This window comes from Danio rerio, chromosome 24, assembly GCF_049306965.1.
Source record: "Danio rerio strain Tuebingen ecotype United States chromosome 24, GRCz12tu, whole genome shotgun sequence".
Taxonomy (NCBI): Eukaryota; Metazoa; Chordata; class Actinopteri; order Cypriniformes; family Danionidae; genus Danio; species Danio rerio.
In genome coordinates, this window is record NC_133199.1 from 9,251,764 (window position 1) to 9,266,727 (window position 14,964).

A 14,964-nucleotide genomic window follows, 5' to 3' on the forward strand; every position below is an offset into this window, starting at 1 on the left:
ACACATACGGACACAGTGGCATGCGCTTTAGCAGTATATACGTCTGAGCCAACACAATCTCACGGCAATTCGTAACTTTTTCATTTAGTGGCTAATTCGTATGAATTCGTACGATCTAATTCGTACGATTTAGTATGATTTGCTTATCCCCCAATGAAGGTTGGGATTAGGGGTGGGGTCAGGTGCCACGCCTCCTTTTTAAAATTGTACCATTTCGTACGACTGAACTCGTACGAATTTGTACGAATTAGCCACTAAACTGGCAAAACGTAAAATACTTACGTTTTCTCGTGAGATCAGGCTGTCTGAACTCCATGCAGTCAGTATGGGGTGCTTTGAGCACAAAACCCCAGAGAGCAGTGCACGTCGGACAGTTATCAAGAATGTACCGCTGGATTGCATTTTTTGTCGACGCCATTATAACAACAAAGATCACTCTGCCTATTCATGCCAGTCCCACGGATAAAAAGTGATTGACAGGTGGTTATTTGTGTGTAACTTATCTTTATTTATCTGTGACTTGGTTACTAGAGCCAGACGGAATCTGCGGACGTTTTTTGCTATTTCTGCAGAGAATTTAGGTAAAAATCTGCGGATTTCTGTGGAATTATTTTGGGAGTATCCAGCGGAGTATCATAACTAAAACCTTAATATATTAAATAAAAAGTAATAAATTACTGAATAAAAACTGAATAAATTCAGATTTACACATTTACTCAAGTAAATAAACAGAATTAATGATGGGCTAAAAATCTGCAGAAATCTGCGGAATTCTGCGGAAAATCTGCGGAATTCTGCGTGTGCAGATTCCCTGTGGTAGTTTAAACAGGCTACAAATAATTAATTTGTTATAAATAAATTATTATTCATAAATTGCGATGTTTCACATTAGACATTGTACAATGTCAAATTGGTTGATATCGCCCAACACTAGTCAGAATTGTCAATAAGGTCAAAAACAAGTCTAATGTTATTTAAAATATGACAATTTTTTATAAAACCTGACTGATTTTCATCAGTAATGGAGTTCAAAATCAAATTAAAATGCTTGGAAAAAATAAGGGTAAACTATTTATTATCATTGTACACACCAAATTAGTCCAGAATTCCTCAATACATGAAGTAAAACCAACAACTATAATAAATAAAGGTAGATTTCCAATAATAATTTTGCCATGCCTTATGTATGCCTTACTTTTTGTGGCCTTCAAACCCTTTAAAATGATATTTTGCATCTTATTTTCATGTCATTTACATTTTAAAATATTCCCTTTGTTCAAGCCAGTGTTCACTTCTGCGTATCATAGTGTGATAAGAATCATCTTCCAAAATGTTATACTACATACAATGTATTAATTGAATGTATAATTTGGTTTCTTACTAACCTTCTTTTCACTGTGACCTCGGGTTCTATGTTTGATGGATATGCAACTATCTCTATTTTTAGCATTACACAGTTATGCTGTAGAGAATGTTATGCAAAGTATTAACTTAGTTTGCATGACTGCCACTTTTTTTTTTTTTTTTTTACCATGTAGCTTGATGCTATTTATGGAACTATAGCTTGTTATCACTACAGACTTGTGTTTTGTTTTGATCTCACGGAGAAACTGAGGTCTGTTTTCTGAAAGGTGTCAGTATTTTAGCATGTTAAGTGTGTTAGCTTTCACAATAGTGCTTTTTTAGAAAGGTTTTGTTTTCATTTTTGAGTTTCATGTTTCGATAGTGACAGCAGTATGTTAACAACCTGGCAGCATCATATAGTCTGACGACAAGAACTATTATCCGACTCAGCAGGTATGAATAATCACATGAAATATTGACTTTTTATTAAAAAAAAAACTGGAAAACAATGTCATTTTTCTAATACAGAAAGCAAAACATAAATTAAATAGAAAAATCCCACTATATAGGCACAGTTAACCAATTTGTGTACAGTTTTACAAAAATAAAAACAACTTTAATCTTTGAAAACCTCTGTAATGTAAAAAGATAAAACCCACTTATGAAAGCAGCTTGTAATGATGAATGATTGCATAAGCTTTTAATGGACTGTATAATGGGTGTTTGAGAAGCTGACCTGGGATCAGCAGGTTGAGTGGCGATTGTCACTTCCTGTAAGTACAGAGAGAGGCAGTGCTGAGTCAAAGACACAAACAGACACATTACAGCGAAATAGGGAGAGCAAGAGAGGGGTAGATCCGAGCTTCTGCCTCTTCATGTCTGATTTTCAGAACCTGATCATGAATATATCGAGAGGATTCAACTGAATTTGTCGCTCGGATCTTTAAAGGGGTCAAAGCGAAACCTCTCCCCCCGGATATTTTTGGAAAGCTGACATTTCAAATCATCGATACAGGAAAAGAATTGGATACTATTATTATTTACTGTTTGTTTGAGGAGAGGCAGGGATTTGAACATGGGATGTTTAGGCAACAGCAAGACAGAGGATCAACGCATCGACGAGAAGGCGCAAAGAGAGGCGAATAAGAAGATCGAGAAACAGTTACAGAAAGAGAGACAGGCGTACAAAGCAACGCATCGTCTACTCTTATTGGGTAATATGGACCACTGATACAGAAATATCAGATTTGCATTTGTCACTTTGATCATCAAAGATTGTTGAAAAATAAACATATTCATCAGCTTTTGATGTTATTGTTTTGTTATGTGATTTTTAAGGCGCTGGGGAATCCGGGAAGAGTACTATAGTCAAACAGATGCGGATCCTGCACGTCAACGGTTTTAACGCAGAGTGAGTGTCTGTTTATTAAGCGTTATTTGCTGACACTGGGCCTGTGTTTATTTCGACGGACGCGGTGCTCATGTATATTGAGGAAATTGGATGTTGACACTTCAAATGTACGCCTCTGCGTCCTGTCTGTTTCTATGGCTGTCGCTAAACCTCGAGTTGACAGCGTTTGTAGAGATAGGCGTGTGCAGTATTTTCAGGCCTCGTTTGTGGTCATTGAAGACGCGTACATCATTTTCGAGTGCCAACTCTAAGCGCCCACATCAATTCAGCAACAGCATAGTAACGTTATAGCCTTTATGTATTTGCTGCATTTTTGCATCATCATTATACTTAGACTGCCACAACTATTTGGGCAGATGCAGCAGTTTTGGCCTGTATTATATTTGATAATAACTGTACTGATTATATTTTTGGATGGCTAGAAATGAGGTCACACTATGTGCAACTCCAATAATCGCAATTATGCCTTTAATATATGACATGCTAAAGGAACAATGCTATTTAATGAATTATAATACTTATAATGTTGAGATTTGTACTCCAACCACATTTTCCTTTCTTCTTTTCTTCTCATCTGCCCAGAGAAAAAAAGCAAAAAATTTTAGATATCCGGAAAAATGTGAAGGATGCAATTGTGGTAAGCAAGCTTTACATATAAATATTGCATGCACTTTAATTCATTAACTCTCAACAGTTGAGTCTGGTTAGTGTCCTGCTTTAATGCCTATGTTATCATTTTCCAGACAATAATATCTGCAATGAGCACCTTAACGCCTCCTGTGTCAATCGCTAACCCGTCCAATCAACCTAGAGCAGAGTACATCAAAAGTATAGCTCCACTCTCAGACTTTGACTACACAGAGGTAAGACACCTAATCTAAACCTGTTATAGACATAAAACGTCACATCATTGGACAGAAACCTGGGATTATTATGTTCAAAGGTTGATTAGAAACTAAGTAGTTCTGCATGCGTGTTTTATTACAGTTGTGGTGCTCGGTTTACCTATTAAATGCAGTCAAAGGTTTAGACATGTACTGTAGCATCACTCTGCCAGTAATTCAGATACTTCCTTTGTCAATGTCTGCTCATGGGAGTTAGATAGAGGTAAAGTTGGTTTTATATTCGCACATTCAGACTTTCCCCTTAATAATATAATTTGATAAATGTATTATTTGCAAACTCTAAATGGCGAAATCATATTAGCAGCAAATGACTATCAAAGTACAAAATTGTTAACAGTCAAATAATAAGTGTTATTGTTGTTTCAAGTCATACTTGCATGCTAATTCCGATCGAATATTCAAAGTAACATGGTAAACAATATAGAGACTTCTAAATGAACCAATGTGCGAATATAAAACCAACTTTACCTCTATGAGTTGATGTAGTTATTGTCACTCTGTGATATTTCTCATTTGGGTAATGTTTTTTTAGTATTTGGTTGGATTACACTAACTAAAGCTGGACTTACACTCTGCAACCTTTAACAATCTTTAACAATTGTGACTTGTCAGACTGTGATCCCCATGTCACACTGTAAGGTCTCTGTTGTTGTAATGTCAGATGCATGATGATCAAGACACATCAAAAATGAACACATGCAAGAAGACTTATCCAGAGTTTGACTACTTCAATGGTACAGCAAACTTAAAGATGTGTTAGTTTTGGTCATAACATTCCATAATAATACAACCAGATAATTCATTTGACGTTCTCGAGTCATCCTCAAGTTTGACAGTCATCATAAGAGAAGTCATATCACATTGCAGCAATTGTTTTTAAGCTTTTGACACTGCCAGACTTGTATTGGAATGTCAAACCAACTGTCAAAGAACACTGGTTTTAATATAACCGGTTAATAATAACTGGTTAATAATAACTTGTAGGATTTCAAAACTTTGTCTCAGATAACCATATCATGGCCAAAATTGCAGTGTGAGCCAGGCTTTAGGCAGCTTAACTAAAGTTGATTAGTTAAGTTTGTTAGATTAATTAAGTTTATAAATAATTCTTTTAAATCGGGTGAATTACAATTATTTCATTTTATCCTGTTGAACCTTTTTAACAATTGTCACAACATACATTCCCATTAATTGGTATCAATAAATTAGAAAATAAACGAGGTAATACTTGTCTTGGATGGACATGCATGGATTAGCATCTGTTAAGCATTATTTACCAGGGCGTCACAGTGGGTAGCATGATCGCCTCACAGCAAGAAGGTCGCTGGTTTTTTGGGTCAGTTGGGATTTCTGTGTGGAGTTTGCATGTTCTCCCCGTGCTCGTGTGGGTTTGTTCCGGGTGCTCCGGTTTCCCCCACAGTCCAAAGACATGCGCTATAGGTGAATTGATTAAAGCTAAATTGGTTGTAGTGTATGTGCGTGAAAGGGTGTGTACGGGTGTTTCCCAGTGTTGTGTTGCAGCTGGAAGGGCATCCGCTGCGTAAAACATATGCTGGATAAGTTGGTGATTTATTCCGCTGATTAATAAAGGGACTATGGCGAAAAGAAAATGTATGAATGAATAAGCATCACTTAATGTTTGTTATTGTTAACTAAACCTATATTAATGTGTTATTAATACATTAGTGACCAGAAACCAACAGTGAATATTGAATATTATTCAGCATTATATAATCTTGGTTAATGTTAACTTACTGTTATTCTAATGGACCTCTTTACATTAACTGCCTAATTAAATGTGTACTTACAAATACACCAATGTATTTATTTCTTCATGGATTAGATCAGGGGTTCTCAACTGCTTTGGCCATGGGACCCACATTTTTACATGATCATCAAGCCGCGACCCAAATTTTTAGGAACTACAATACAATTTTAGCAATTATAATTCATTTGTATTTATTTGTTAACATACACAAGTAGTGACAGATAAATCATAAGACATGTATCAAATTACAGAGTAAAAGTGACAAATACTGTAAACACTGGTTAGGGTAAGGAAAGTTTCAGTTACAATGAACTAAACTGTTAATAAAACATGTTGTTTTAGTTTCTAAATGTCATTTAATTTAGAAGGTTTCATGCTTTCTTGTGAGAGCACCTTACTACTTATGACACACTGAGGCTTTAAGTCGTTTTTGCCATCAATATATGTTAATCCACACTTTACATATTCGGGGTCGTACTTGCGATTTGACTTATTTGTTGCTATAATTAAATGAAATTTCATATGTTAAACATTACAGTTATTGTGCACACATTTCAATATAAACGTCAAAATAAGTAAAAAAAACTTTTAAAAATTAACTTTTGTTATTTTTTTTACCACACACTCCACGACCCACTGAAAATGTTCCCGCGACCCAAGAGTGGCCCAACAGTTGAGAAACACTGGTTTAGATAACACAACTTGGATAATCATAACTATGGATAACACTTATTCAGCAACACTAAATCTGATGTGTAAACAAAACGCATATTAATCTGTCAAGTGATGCATTAGTTAACGCATTAGTTTAATGTGTTAGTTAGCATGAACAAATGTTAATAACACATTAGATAATGTTAAAAGCGTACACTACAATTAGGTTCATAATTCCATTAACACATGCTTTGTTTGAGTTTACAATCATGAATAGGGTACCGGTTTTGGAGTGTTAAAGTATAAAAAAAAAAGCAACTTAAACTTGCATGTTATTTGTGCTTGTTTACTATTTATTAACATGATTTATCATTAACAAAGCATTTGCTTATAGAATTATGAACCTTATTGTAGTGTACACTACTTCAACATTATCTAATATGTTACTAACATTTGTTCATTATTTTCATTCATTCATTTTCTTGTCGGCTTAGTCCCTTTATAAATCCGGGGTCACCACAGTGGAATGAACCGCCAACTTATCCAGCACATTTTTACGCAGCGGATGCCCGTACAGCTCTGGGAAACATACACACTCATACACTACAGACAATTTAGCCTACCCAATTCACCTGTACCGCATGTCTTTGGACTCCGGAGCACCCGGAGGAAACCCACGCAACTACCTACTGCGCCACTGCATCGTCCTGTTTATTATTTATTCATGTTAACTATTTAACTTATTAAGCATTAACTAAATTGTAATTTACACATCCTCCCCCAGTTTCACAAACAAGGTTTAAGGCTAATCAAGAATAAATTGCATGTTTGAGCTGTCTCAACTCAAAATACTTTGCTGTGAGATGTCCTAAAATACGTCAGTGTCCTTTTTTGTCTCCAGGTGCACACCAGTAATATATTTTTCAAAGGCCATTTTAATAAATGTGGCTTAAATAGCCTAATTTAACTACAGTCTAGTCCTGGCTTCATCTGAGCCCTGTTTGTGAAACTGGGCCTGTATATTTATTTAGTATAGGATTTAGCATTACTGAACACATGTGCTATTCATTGTTAAGTGCTGTTTTTTAATCCATCAACACATTTATTAGTGTATGTTTAAGTAAGCATGAACTAACTAGGCTGTTAGTGTAAAGAGGTGCATTAAAATATGTTGAAATTAACAATAGTCATTTCTCACCATTAGTTGATGTTAAGTAATGTATTAACACATTAATTTATTCAGTTAACATTAACAACGATTAAGTAATGCTTAACACATGTGTTGTTCAGTCATGTTAACTAATGCATGAACTATTAACTATTACACCTTTATTGAAAAGCGTTATCAAAAATGGTAACTTGAAGGGTCTTAAACTGCCCATTTTTTTGTACTGTTTTCTGTGGTCTGCTTATAAAATTATCTAGATTTTTACATCACACAACACATCACTTGAATAGTCATGGCAGATTGTAGACTTGGAAAAAAAAAAGCCTACTAGTATAATGATTAGCTAACGTTTTGCTTATGTAAAAAGGTTTAAATTTCGAAAAGACAGTTGTCTACCTAATGAAGCAAGCTTTTGGATCGAAGTTTGACGCTTTACATTTGTCAAAAGCCCCTTTCACACAGTGATACCGGTAAATATCCGGAAAATTTACAGAACGACTTTACCGGTATTTACAAACAAACGCTGTTCACACAGGCGAGGACGTTACGGAATTTTTCCGGAAAAGAGCATTCACACATCCATTCCAAAATACCGGTAAATTCTGACATCATTCACCACAAATGAGCTTTAAACGGCTGCGCTTGTATTTGTAAACATTTGACTAAATTACAAACTCTGTGGATGATCAGTATTGTGAACAACTTTCGCAGGATCACTTTCGCATGTCGAGATGTTCATAATATGTGCGTGTGCAGGTGCTCGCAGGCTGTTTCACAGGCACACGCAAAGCTTGAAGGTAAACAAACAACGGCTTGTCATAAGCATCTCATGGATAATTATTTACACAGTTGGCATTAAGAAGAACATATAAACGTTATCTGACTAACTTCTAGCAGCTAAAAGTGTCTGGAAAAATATTCAAAGGCTTTTATTCTCATAAACCGCGCGGACGTAAATGCGTCTGACTGTTCTGATTGGCTAAAGCAGACGTCTCACGTCAGCACATTCTAGATGTGAACGCGCTCTTTCCGGCAATCTTCCTTCTGCATTCACACAGCGCAGCATTCCGGCAAATTGCCGGTAATGTTACAACTTCTCTTTCCGGAAAATAGCCAGAACGAATTTACCGGTATTTTCAAAAAGGACCTGTTCACACATACAACCTTTCCGGAAAATTGCCGGTAATTTTCCGGAAAGGTCTGTATGTGTGAAAGGGGCTAAAGATGCATGCATTTCTTTGATTTAGGTTAAAAAGGCATAAATACTCAGTTCTAGGAGTGTAACTGTACTTATTCATACAACATCGGTTTGGTACAGGACTTAACTCAATATGGTATACATTGCATGTATTGAAAATCAACAGTTTTGACAGATATTTCATTGCAGAATTGTTTCACTCATTCATCCAAGTTGAAAATGGCTTGTTTTTCTTTATTACCGAAAGCTCTATATCTGTTCCTATTGCCCATCCCTTATGTGAATGTATTTGTATACGATTTAAAGGAGAATTCATTTCTGCTTAAACTTTTATATTTTGTTAATTTCTTTAGAGAATTGTTTTGTTTGAGAACATCCAGTGCTGAATTGTTTATGTTTTCAATATTATCCTATGTTAGTAAATTAATATGCTTTAAAATTAGGTTAATTAAAAGAAAAAGTCTTTTTCGTGTGGTGTGGAGTTCCAAAAATAAAGTTCATCCACTCTTTCCTAATGCTGCGATCAGAATGAAGGAAATGCAAATACTGTTTTTATACAACTTGGTGCTACACAGTGGCTTGTTGTCTTATGAGACCGTTTTTGCTTAGACCCGTGTTTGCATCTCATGCCATTTACTCGGTGTGAAAGCTTGGGTGGGGCTAAACAGGATAATGTGGAAGTAGAGTTTGATCTTTTACTGAGATGCTGTTTAGTATCACTATTAATACAGAATAATGACATATTCTTCAACCTTTCATTTTAGCAGATTGGTTTTAATATAAGCTGTTAAAAACTTTTGGGCTATAAAGAAAAGGTTTTATTTCAAATTTTTTTATAGGACAATGACATCTTTTACATAAAGCCAGCAGGGGGTGCTGACCCTGATTTTAGGATGCTTTCACATCTGTAGTTCGCTTCATTTGGTCCGGACCAAGCGCAATAAATGATACATTGTTGCATCTTCTGCTGTCTTTGGGTCGTTTTCACATCACACTGCTGGCTTTGGTCCGAACCAGTTGAAACGAACCAAAATGCAGTCATCTGACAAAATCCACATCTCTAATTGGCCAGATGTTGTTGAACATATTTCCTAAACAGCTTATTGATTGGTCACAATTCACGTGCGGGAAAATTCCAGTGAACTCCCGCAGGTAAACAAAACCTTTTACTCTGGAGGGACGACTGCGCTGGCTGATTGTATCCCTGCTTTAGACAAACTATACATTACGAAAATGAAGCGCGGCTGCAGCTGGAAAACAGTGTTTAATGCATCGCTCGTCACTTCAGGAGGAGCCGTAAATTAATTTAGCTAAACTGCAACATGGTCATCTTGCGGAAATATTACCAACGATCCATAATGTAATGTTTTCCCCTCTCTCTCTCTCTCTCTCTGTTGGTAAAGCGCTGTCAACAAATATTTTTCCCCCGTATCCCATAATGCACAGCGCATCAGCCTACGGCAGCTGAATTAGTCCAAAACGTGCAGTACTTTTTGCGGTTGGACCTGTTTTAGTACGATCATATTCTCACCACAAACGAACCGCTCCAGGGTTCGTTTGAAAGTGTACCGAGACCACCTCTTCAAGCAGGTCTCGGTACGCTTATTTGGTCCGCTTTTAATGCGTACTCGAGTAAGATTGCTGCATTCTCACCTGCCCAAACGAACCGTACCAAAAGGGGAAACGAACTCCAGTGCGATTCAATCAAACTAAATAAGGCAGGTGTGAAAGCACCCTTACTGTATGTGTTCCCTAATGCCCTAGTATAGATAGAGTAGGTGTGGGAATAAAAGTCGATGCATCGTCAGTGGCGCCTGCAGCTGTACGGCTGTACACACTGTGCGTACCTACCATGAGAGGGCTGGAATTAATGCGGCTTTTTATTTATTTATTTGTGACATCATTTGAATTGATTATTTAAAGCACTGCTGAAAGACTTTTTTTTTCTGCCGCGCATCAAATAAAGACACGCTTAACATCATCGATGTCCACAATACATCCTATATCCATGAAACACGAACATGCAGACTCAACGAGGAAATAACTGCACTTCAGTCAAGCCAGATGGCTTGTTTTGTAATTTAATCCCTGAAGGACGGTTACGGCGTGTTGTGATGTCGGCCGTCACCGAAGAAAGTCAAATCTTTCTTTCCTTTTTTGACTTTTGTTTCAAAGCTTTAGTGGCACTGTAGCTGTCCAAGGTACTGTTGTACGAGTTATATTATAGCCCATATATGCACCAATAAACAAGTCAAATTAATGAATAAATAAAATAAATGTGGATTCTTAAATGTCAGTATTGTTTTTATTCAAAAATAAATAAATAATAATAATAAAATGTTTTATAAAAAATAAAATGAGCAATTTTCACAATTTTTTAGGATTCATTAAATAAAAGTTGGACGTTTACGGGGCCATGTAACATGTTTTTGTATTTTTTATTTTATTTTTTCTCTGCGATCTTTAATATATACTGGGTAGCTACGCAAAATATTTTCTTAAATGCCAAGCAGGAATTTGTCTATAACTTTAATTATGAAGACAATAAAATATTAAAAATAACAAAAATAAAATGGTAAAAATACAGAGATAAAAAGGGCAGAACTTTGCTAAATTCTAAAACAATATTTGTTTTTATTTCACTTGATGCATTCGATATTTAATGTATGAATACTGAGATAACAGCCATAGGAAGGGGGCGGGGCGGTGCTGGATTTGTGCGTACCTTGGAATAAAATCCTGCAGTTGCCCCTGTGCATCGTGACTGTTTCTCCTAACGATTCTGGAACAATTCTCATATGTTCAGAATCTATTTTGTATTCAAATTAGGTGGCACAAGCTCTAAACAGAAACAAGTGCTGATAGGTGCACATAGGTGTACTGCAGAATTTGCTTAATTTGGACATCATTGGACAATTACAGGCTCAGTGCTTCTGATCAGGGGTGCGGCCGCGCTGCACTACTCGTCCTTTGTGCCAGCAGTTTTATAGTCACTAAAGGAGGTGGACAGGATCGTGCATTACAGCACACTCCAATATGAGTCAAATCTCAAAGTTTGTGCTCTGGAAACAGAGGTCATGAAGGAAAGTGAACCAGGCCTAATTGTACAATGTTACAAACCAATGAAGCATTACTATGTTTTAAAGCTAGCTTTATTCTTTAAGCTGAATACAGGTGTCTCGCAAAATGACTAGTACAATATTATTTACTGTCATCATGGCAAAGACAAAAGTAATGAGTTATTAAAACAATTACATATAAAATCTTCATTCAATCATTTTCCTTCGGCTTAGTCTCTGATTTATCAGAGGTCGCCACAGCGAAATGAACCGCCAACTATTCCAGCATATGTTTTACACAGCGGATGCCCTTTCAGCTGCAACCCAGTACTGGGAAAATATATAATGTTCTCTCTCTATTTAAAATACTTAGGGAAATATTTTAAATAATTAGAATTCCATAAGAGAGCTAATGATTTTCAACTTTTTTCCTTAAAATTTTCTTAATGTTGTAAACAAAACAAAAAAAATGATGCTGCCTTTTTTGAAAAATGAATATGATGACCATGTAATTGGATTTTTTTTTAATATATTTTATTTTAATTTAAAAAACATTCATTTTTAATTTCTTTAATAATTTTTTTTAATTTTAAAATATAAAATGTATTTTTTTGCTTTACATTGTTGTAGAATGCCTTTTTAGTTTCACCTAATTTTAAAATGTGTACTGGGAAATTTACATTGCTAAAATAACTTAAATGAATTGTTTATTTCCTGTTGTCCAAAAAGAAAATGAATAATAAATATATATTTTTGTGAGGTGACCATTGTTTAGTGTAGTCACCTGATTATTACCATTTCACAAAAGCTAATCTACAGAAAACTCATGAAATCACATTTTTAATGGTTAAACCAATTAAATAAATTCATGTAATATTTACATTCTAAAAACGTCAAAAACAACATCAAATCTGAACAGTGGATTAATTGACTGTAGTGTTGCATGATGCCAACATTTTGACTTCAGTACGATACCTAAATTAAATATCTTGATACCGATACTAAACCGATACTACACCATACTTTTTTTTTCTTTAAAAATATTATTTATTAACAAACACTCACTGTTGGCTGTCAGCTGAAACGGAGTAGAACCATTTTTTAAAAAGTAAAAAAGTAAAAAATACAGAAATAAAAATTATTTTGTCAGCAATGCAGCAAGCTGTTTTAACATACATAAAAGAGTTGTAGATTGTTTAAGAAAACTTGACAAAAGTGCACAAAACTTTTTTTGGTCTGTTTCTCAAAGAACCGAGAGATGTTGCTTGGTCCTCACTGTTTATAACACCATGATCCTTCCATATTCATATATGATTACATATTTATATATTAGTATATTAATCAGGCTATATAAATATTAGATTTTATTTAGCATATTTATGCATGCGTGATATTTTTTATATATTTGAAATCCAAACATTAATTCATAACACGTTCTGTGTAGTTTAAATATGTGATCTGCTGTTCAGCTACTGTGTTCACTTTTGGCTTGACTGAACTTTAAGGAATGCTGTTTTGTTTTCTGCTGGTTAACACAAAGCAGTACATGCATCTATTTATCATCAATATAATGAGGAAAAGCGAATGATCAAGCTCATAAATGCTGTTTGACAAATTCATACGTTATTTATCAATCTCGATTTTCGAGTCATTTCCATGATTCGGTTTAGTTGTGTCGTGTCGGAGTTCACTCTATCACGCAGCAGAACAGAGAAGAGCAGATTGTCATTCGTAAGGCACAGGCTTGCTGATATTTGTGTGCTTGCCCTGACTGTCAGCAAATTCTAAATTTCACTTTGGGAATCAGCTGTCCACAAGCTGAGCTGTGAGGGGGTTCAATGCATTATTCTGGGAACCATAATAATATTATTGTATCTATAACAGTCTTTCCTTTTCACCCATAGCTGGTGTGTGGCTTCAGAGTTTCTTTCATTCATTCATTCATTCATTCATTCATTCATTCATTCATTCAGGAGAAACATATTTTATTCTCATGTTCATTTCTCAGATTTATTTGTTAGTTTCTCATACTTTCTCAACAATACCTTTTTTTGCTGAGTTGTTGCATCTTTTTTTGTTGAATTGTTGTGAACTGAAGGTGTTTTGATGACCTACTTACAGCTTCTTTTAAAAGTGACTCACCTTGCTTCCCTTTTTATAGTATACTACTTTCATGAGCATCTTGCAAATAGTATTTTCCTGCAAAACTGGAGAGGCTGTTGTTCCTGATCATCTCGTAGTAATTTTAATAGAAAGGTTGGTTGGTTGAACACATCAAATAAGACTAAATCTAATGGTTTCAGGGTTTTCTCTGATTCTCAAGCGCTGCATAATATTATGCTGCCTGGTGCAATCGTAGGGAGTTCCTTAACTATGCCAGAATGAGAGTATAGTTTCTGGTAATAATCGCCTAAAATCATTAGTCATTCATCATCGTCATTTTTTATTTTCTATTTGTTTTATTACAAAAAACTAACTACAGAAGACTCTGGAAAGTAAATAGGAAAAATATTAAATAGGAAAGTTATTAAAATTCTTTTTTTTTTTTAATGAAATGCTTATTGTCAAATCTGTTTCAACTCATTATGTAGGCTAAGCTAAAAGTGACCACGCCAGAACAAGAAATTGGCGGAATGGGTTAAAAATGGTTCAAGTCAGCTGTTTGACATTAGGAGACTTGTAAAATGAGCCTTTTTCAAAAAACGTGCAATGTTTCTTATGATATATTACATTTCCCTAGAGAAGTGCTATTTTATTAGCAGTTTTTAAAAACTATTTTAGTATGATCATTACGTAAAGAACAGGTTATAGATGTAACATTTATACTTTAAAACACTACGAGTGACTGAAAACCTTGCATATATTTGTATATATTTGCTATTGTAATTTTCTTATCTCTTAATTGCTCATCTCTGCCTGTCATTTATTTTTATTTTCAACTCTCTGCTCTGAGGCACTAGATTCACCTTTGGACTCGTTCTAGCCAATAGAATAATGGCACTTACTGGCGAGGTGGGTATATAAACCAATAAGGCCCCATCTGATTTGTGCATGTAACACAAATGCTTGGCACATAAAATTTAATTGACTATTATCATGATAACAATACTAGTGGCTGACTGATGAGGGTTTTCTGAAGGCTGATACTGATATCTTCCAAAGTAGGGTAGCCAATGATGGATATTTGGGCAATATGTTAAAACTGAATTTAAAATGATTTGAAAATTGATTAATAAAATAAATGTCTAAACATACAAATACAATAAGCACACACATAAATGATAAGACTGTTAATAATAATGATGAAATATCATATACCAGTTCCAAGTTTTTGTTGCTAAAAAAATTAGTGAAGTGAAATGAGGCACCAGTTGATTAAAATACTGCTAGTAAAGTTACATACTGGCATTTTTTCTCTTATTTTTTTGTGATTTTGAGCGTTTACATATTCTATAAG

General features: G+C 35.0%; 1 protein-coding gene across 1 annotated transcript in view; it reads left to right on the forward strand.

Annotated features, from left to right (window-relative positions):
* Positions 1-2,225: 2,225 nt before the first annotated feature.
* gnal (guanine nucleotide binding protein (G protein), alpha activating activity polypeptide, olfactory type) overlaps positions 2,226-14,964 on the forward strand; it is a 69,696-nt gene continuing 56,957 nt past the window's right edge. Inside the window, 4 exon segments of the mRNA NM_001007339.2 lie at positions 2,226-2,558; positions 2,683-2,755; positions 3,338-3,392; positions 3,499-3,618. Coding sequence (NP_001007340.1) covers positions 2,420-2,558; positions 2,683-2,755; positions 3,338-3,392; positions 3,499-3,618 — 387 coding nt within the window. The 5' untranslated portion in view covers positions 2,226-2,419.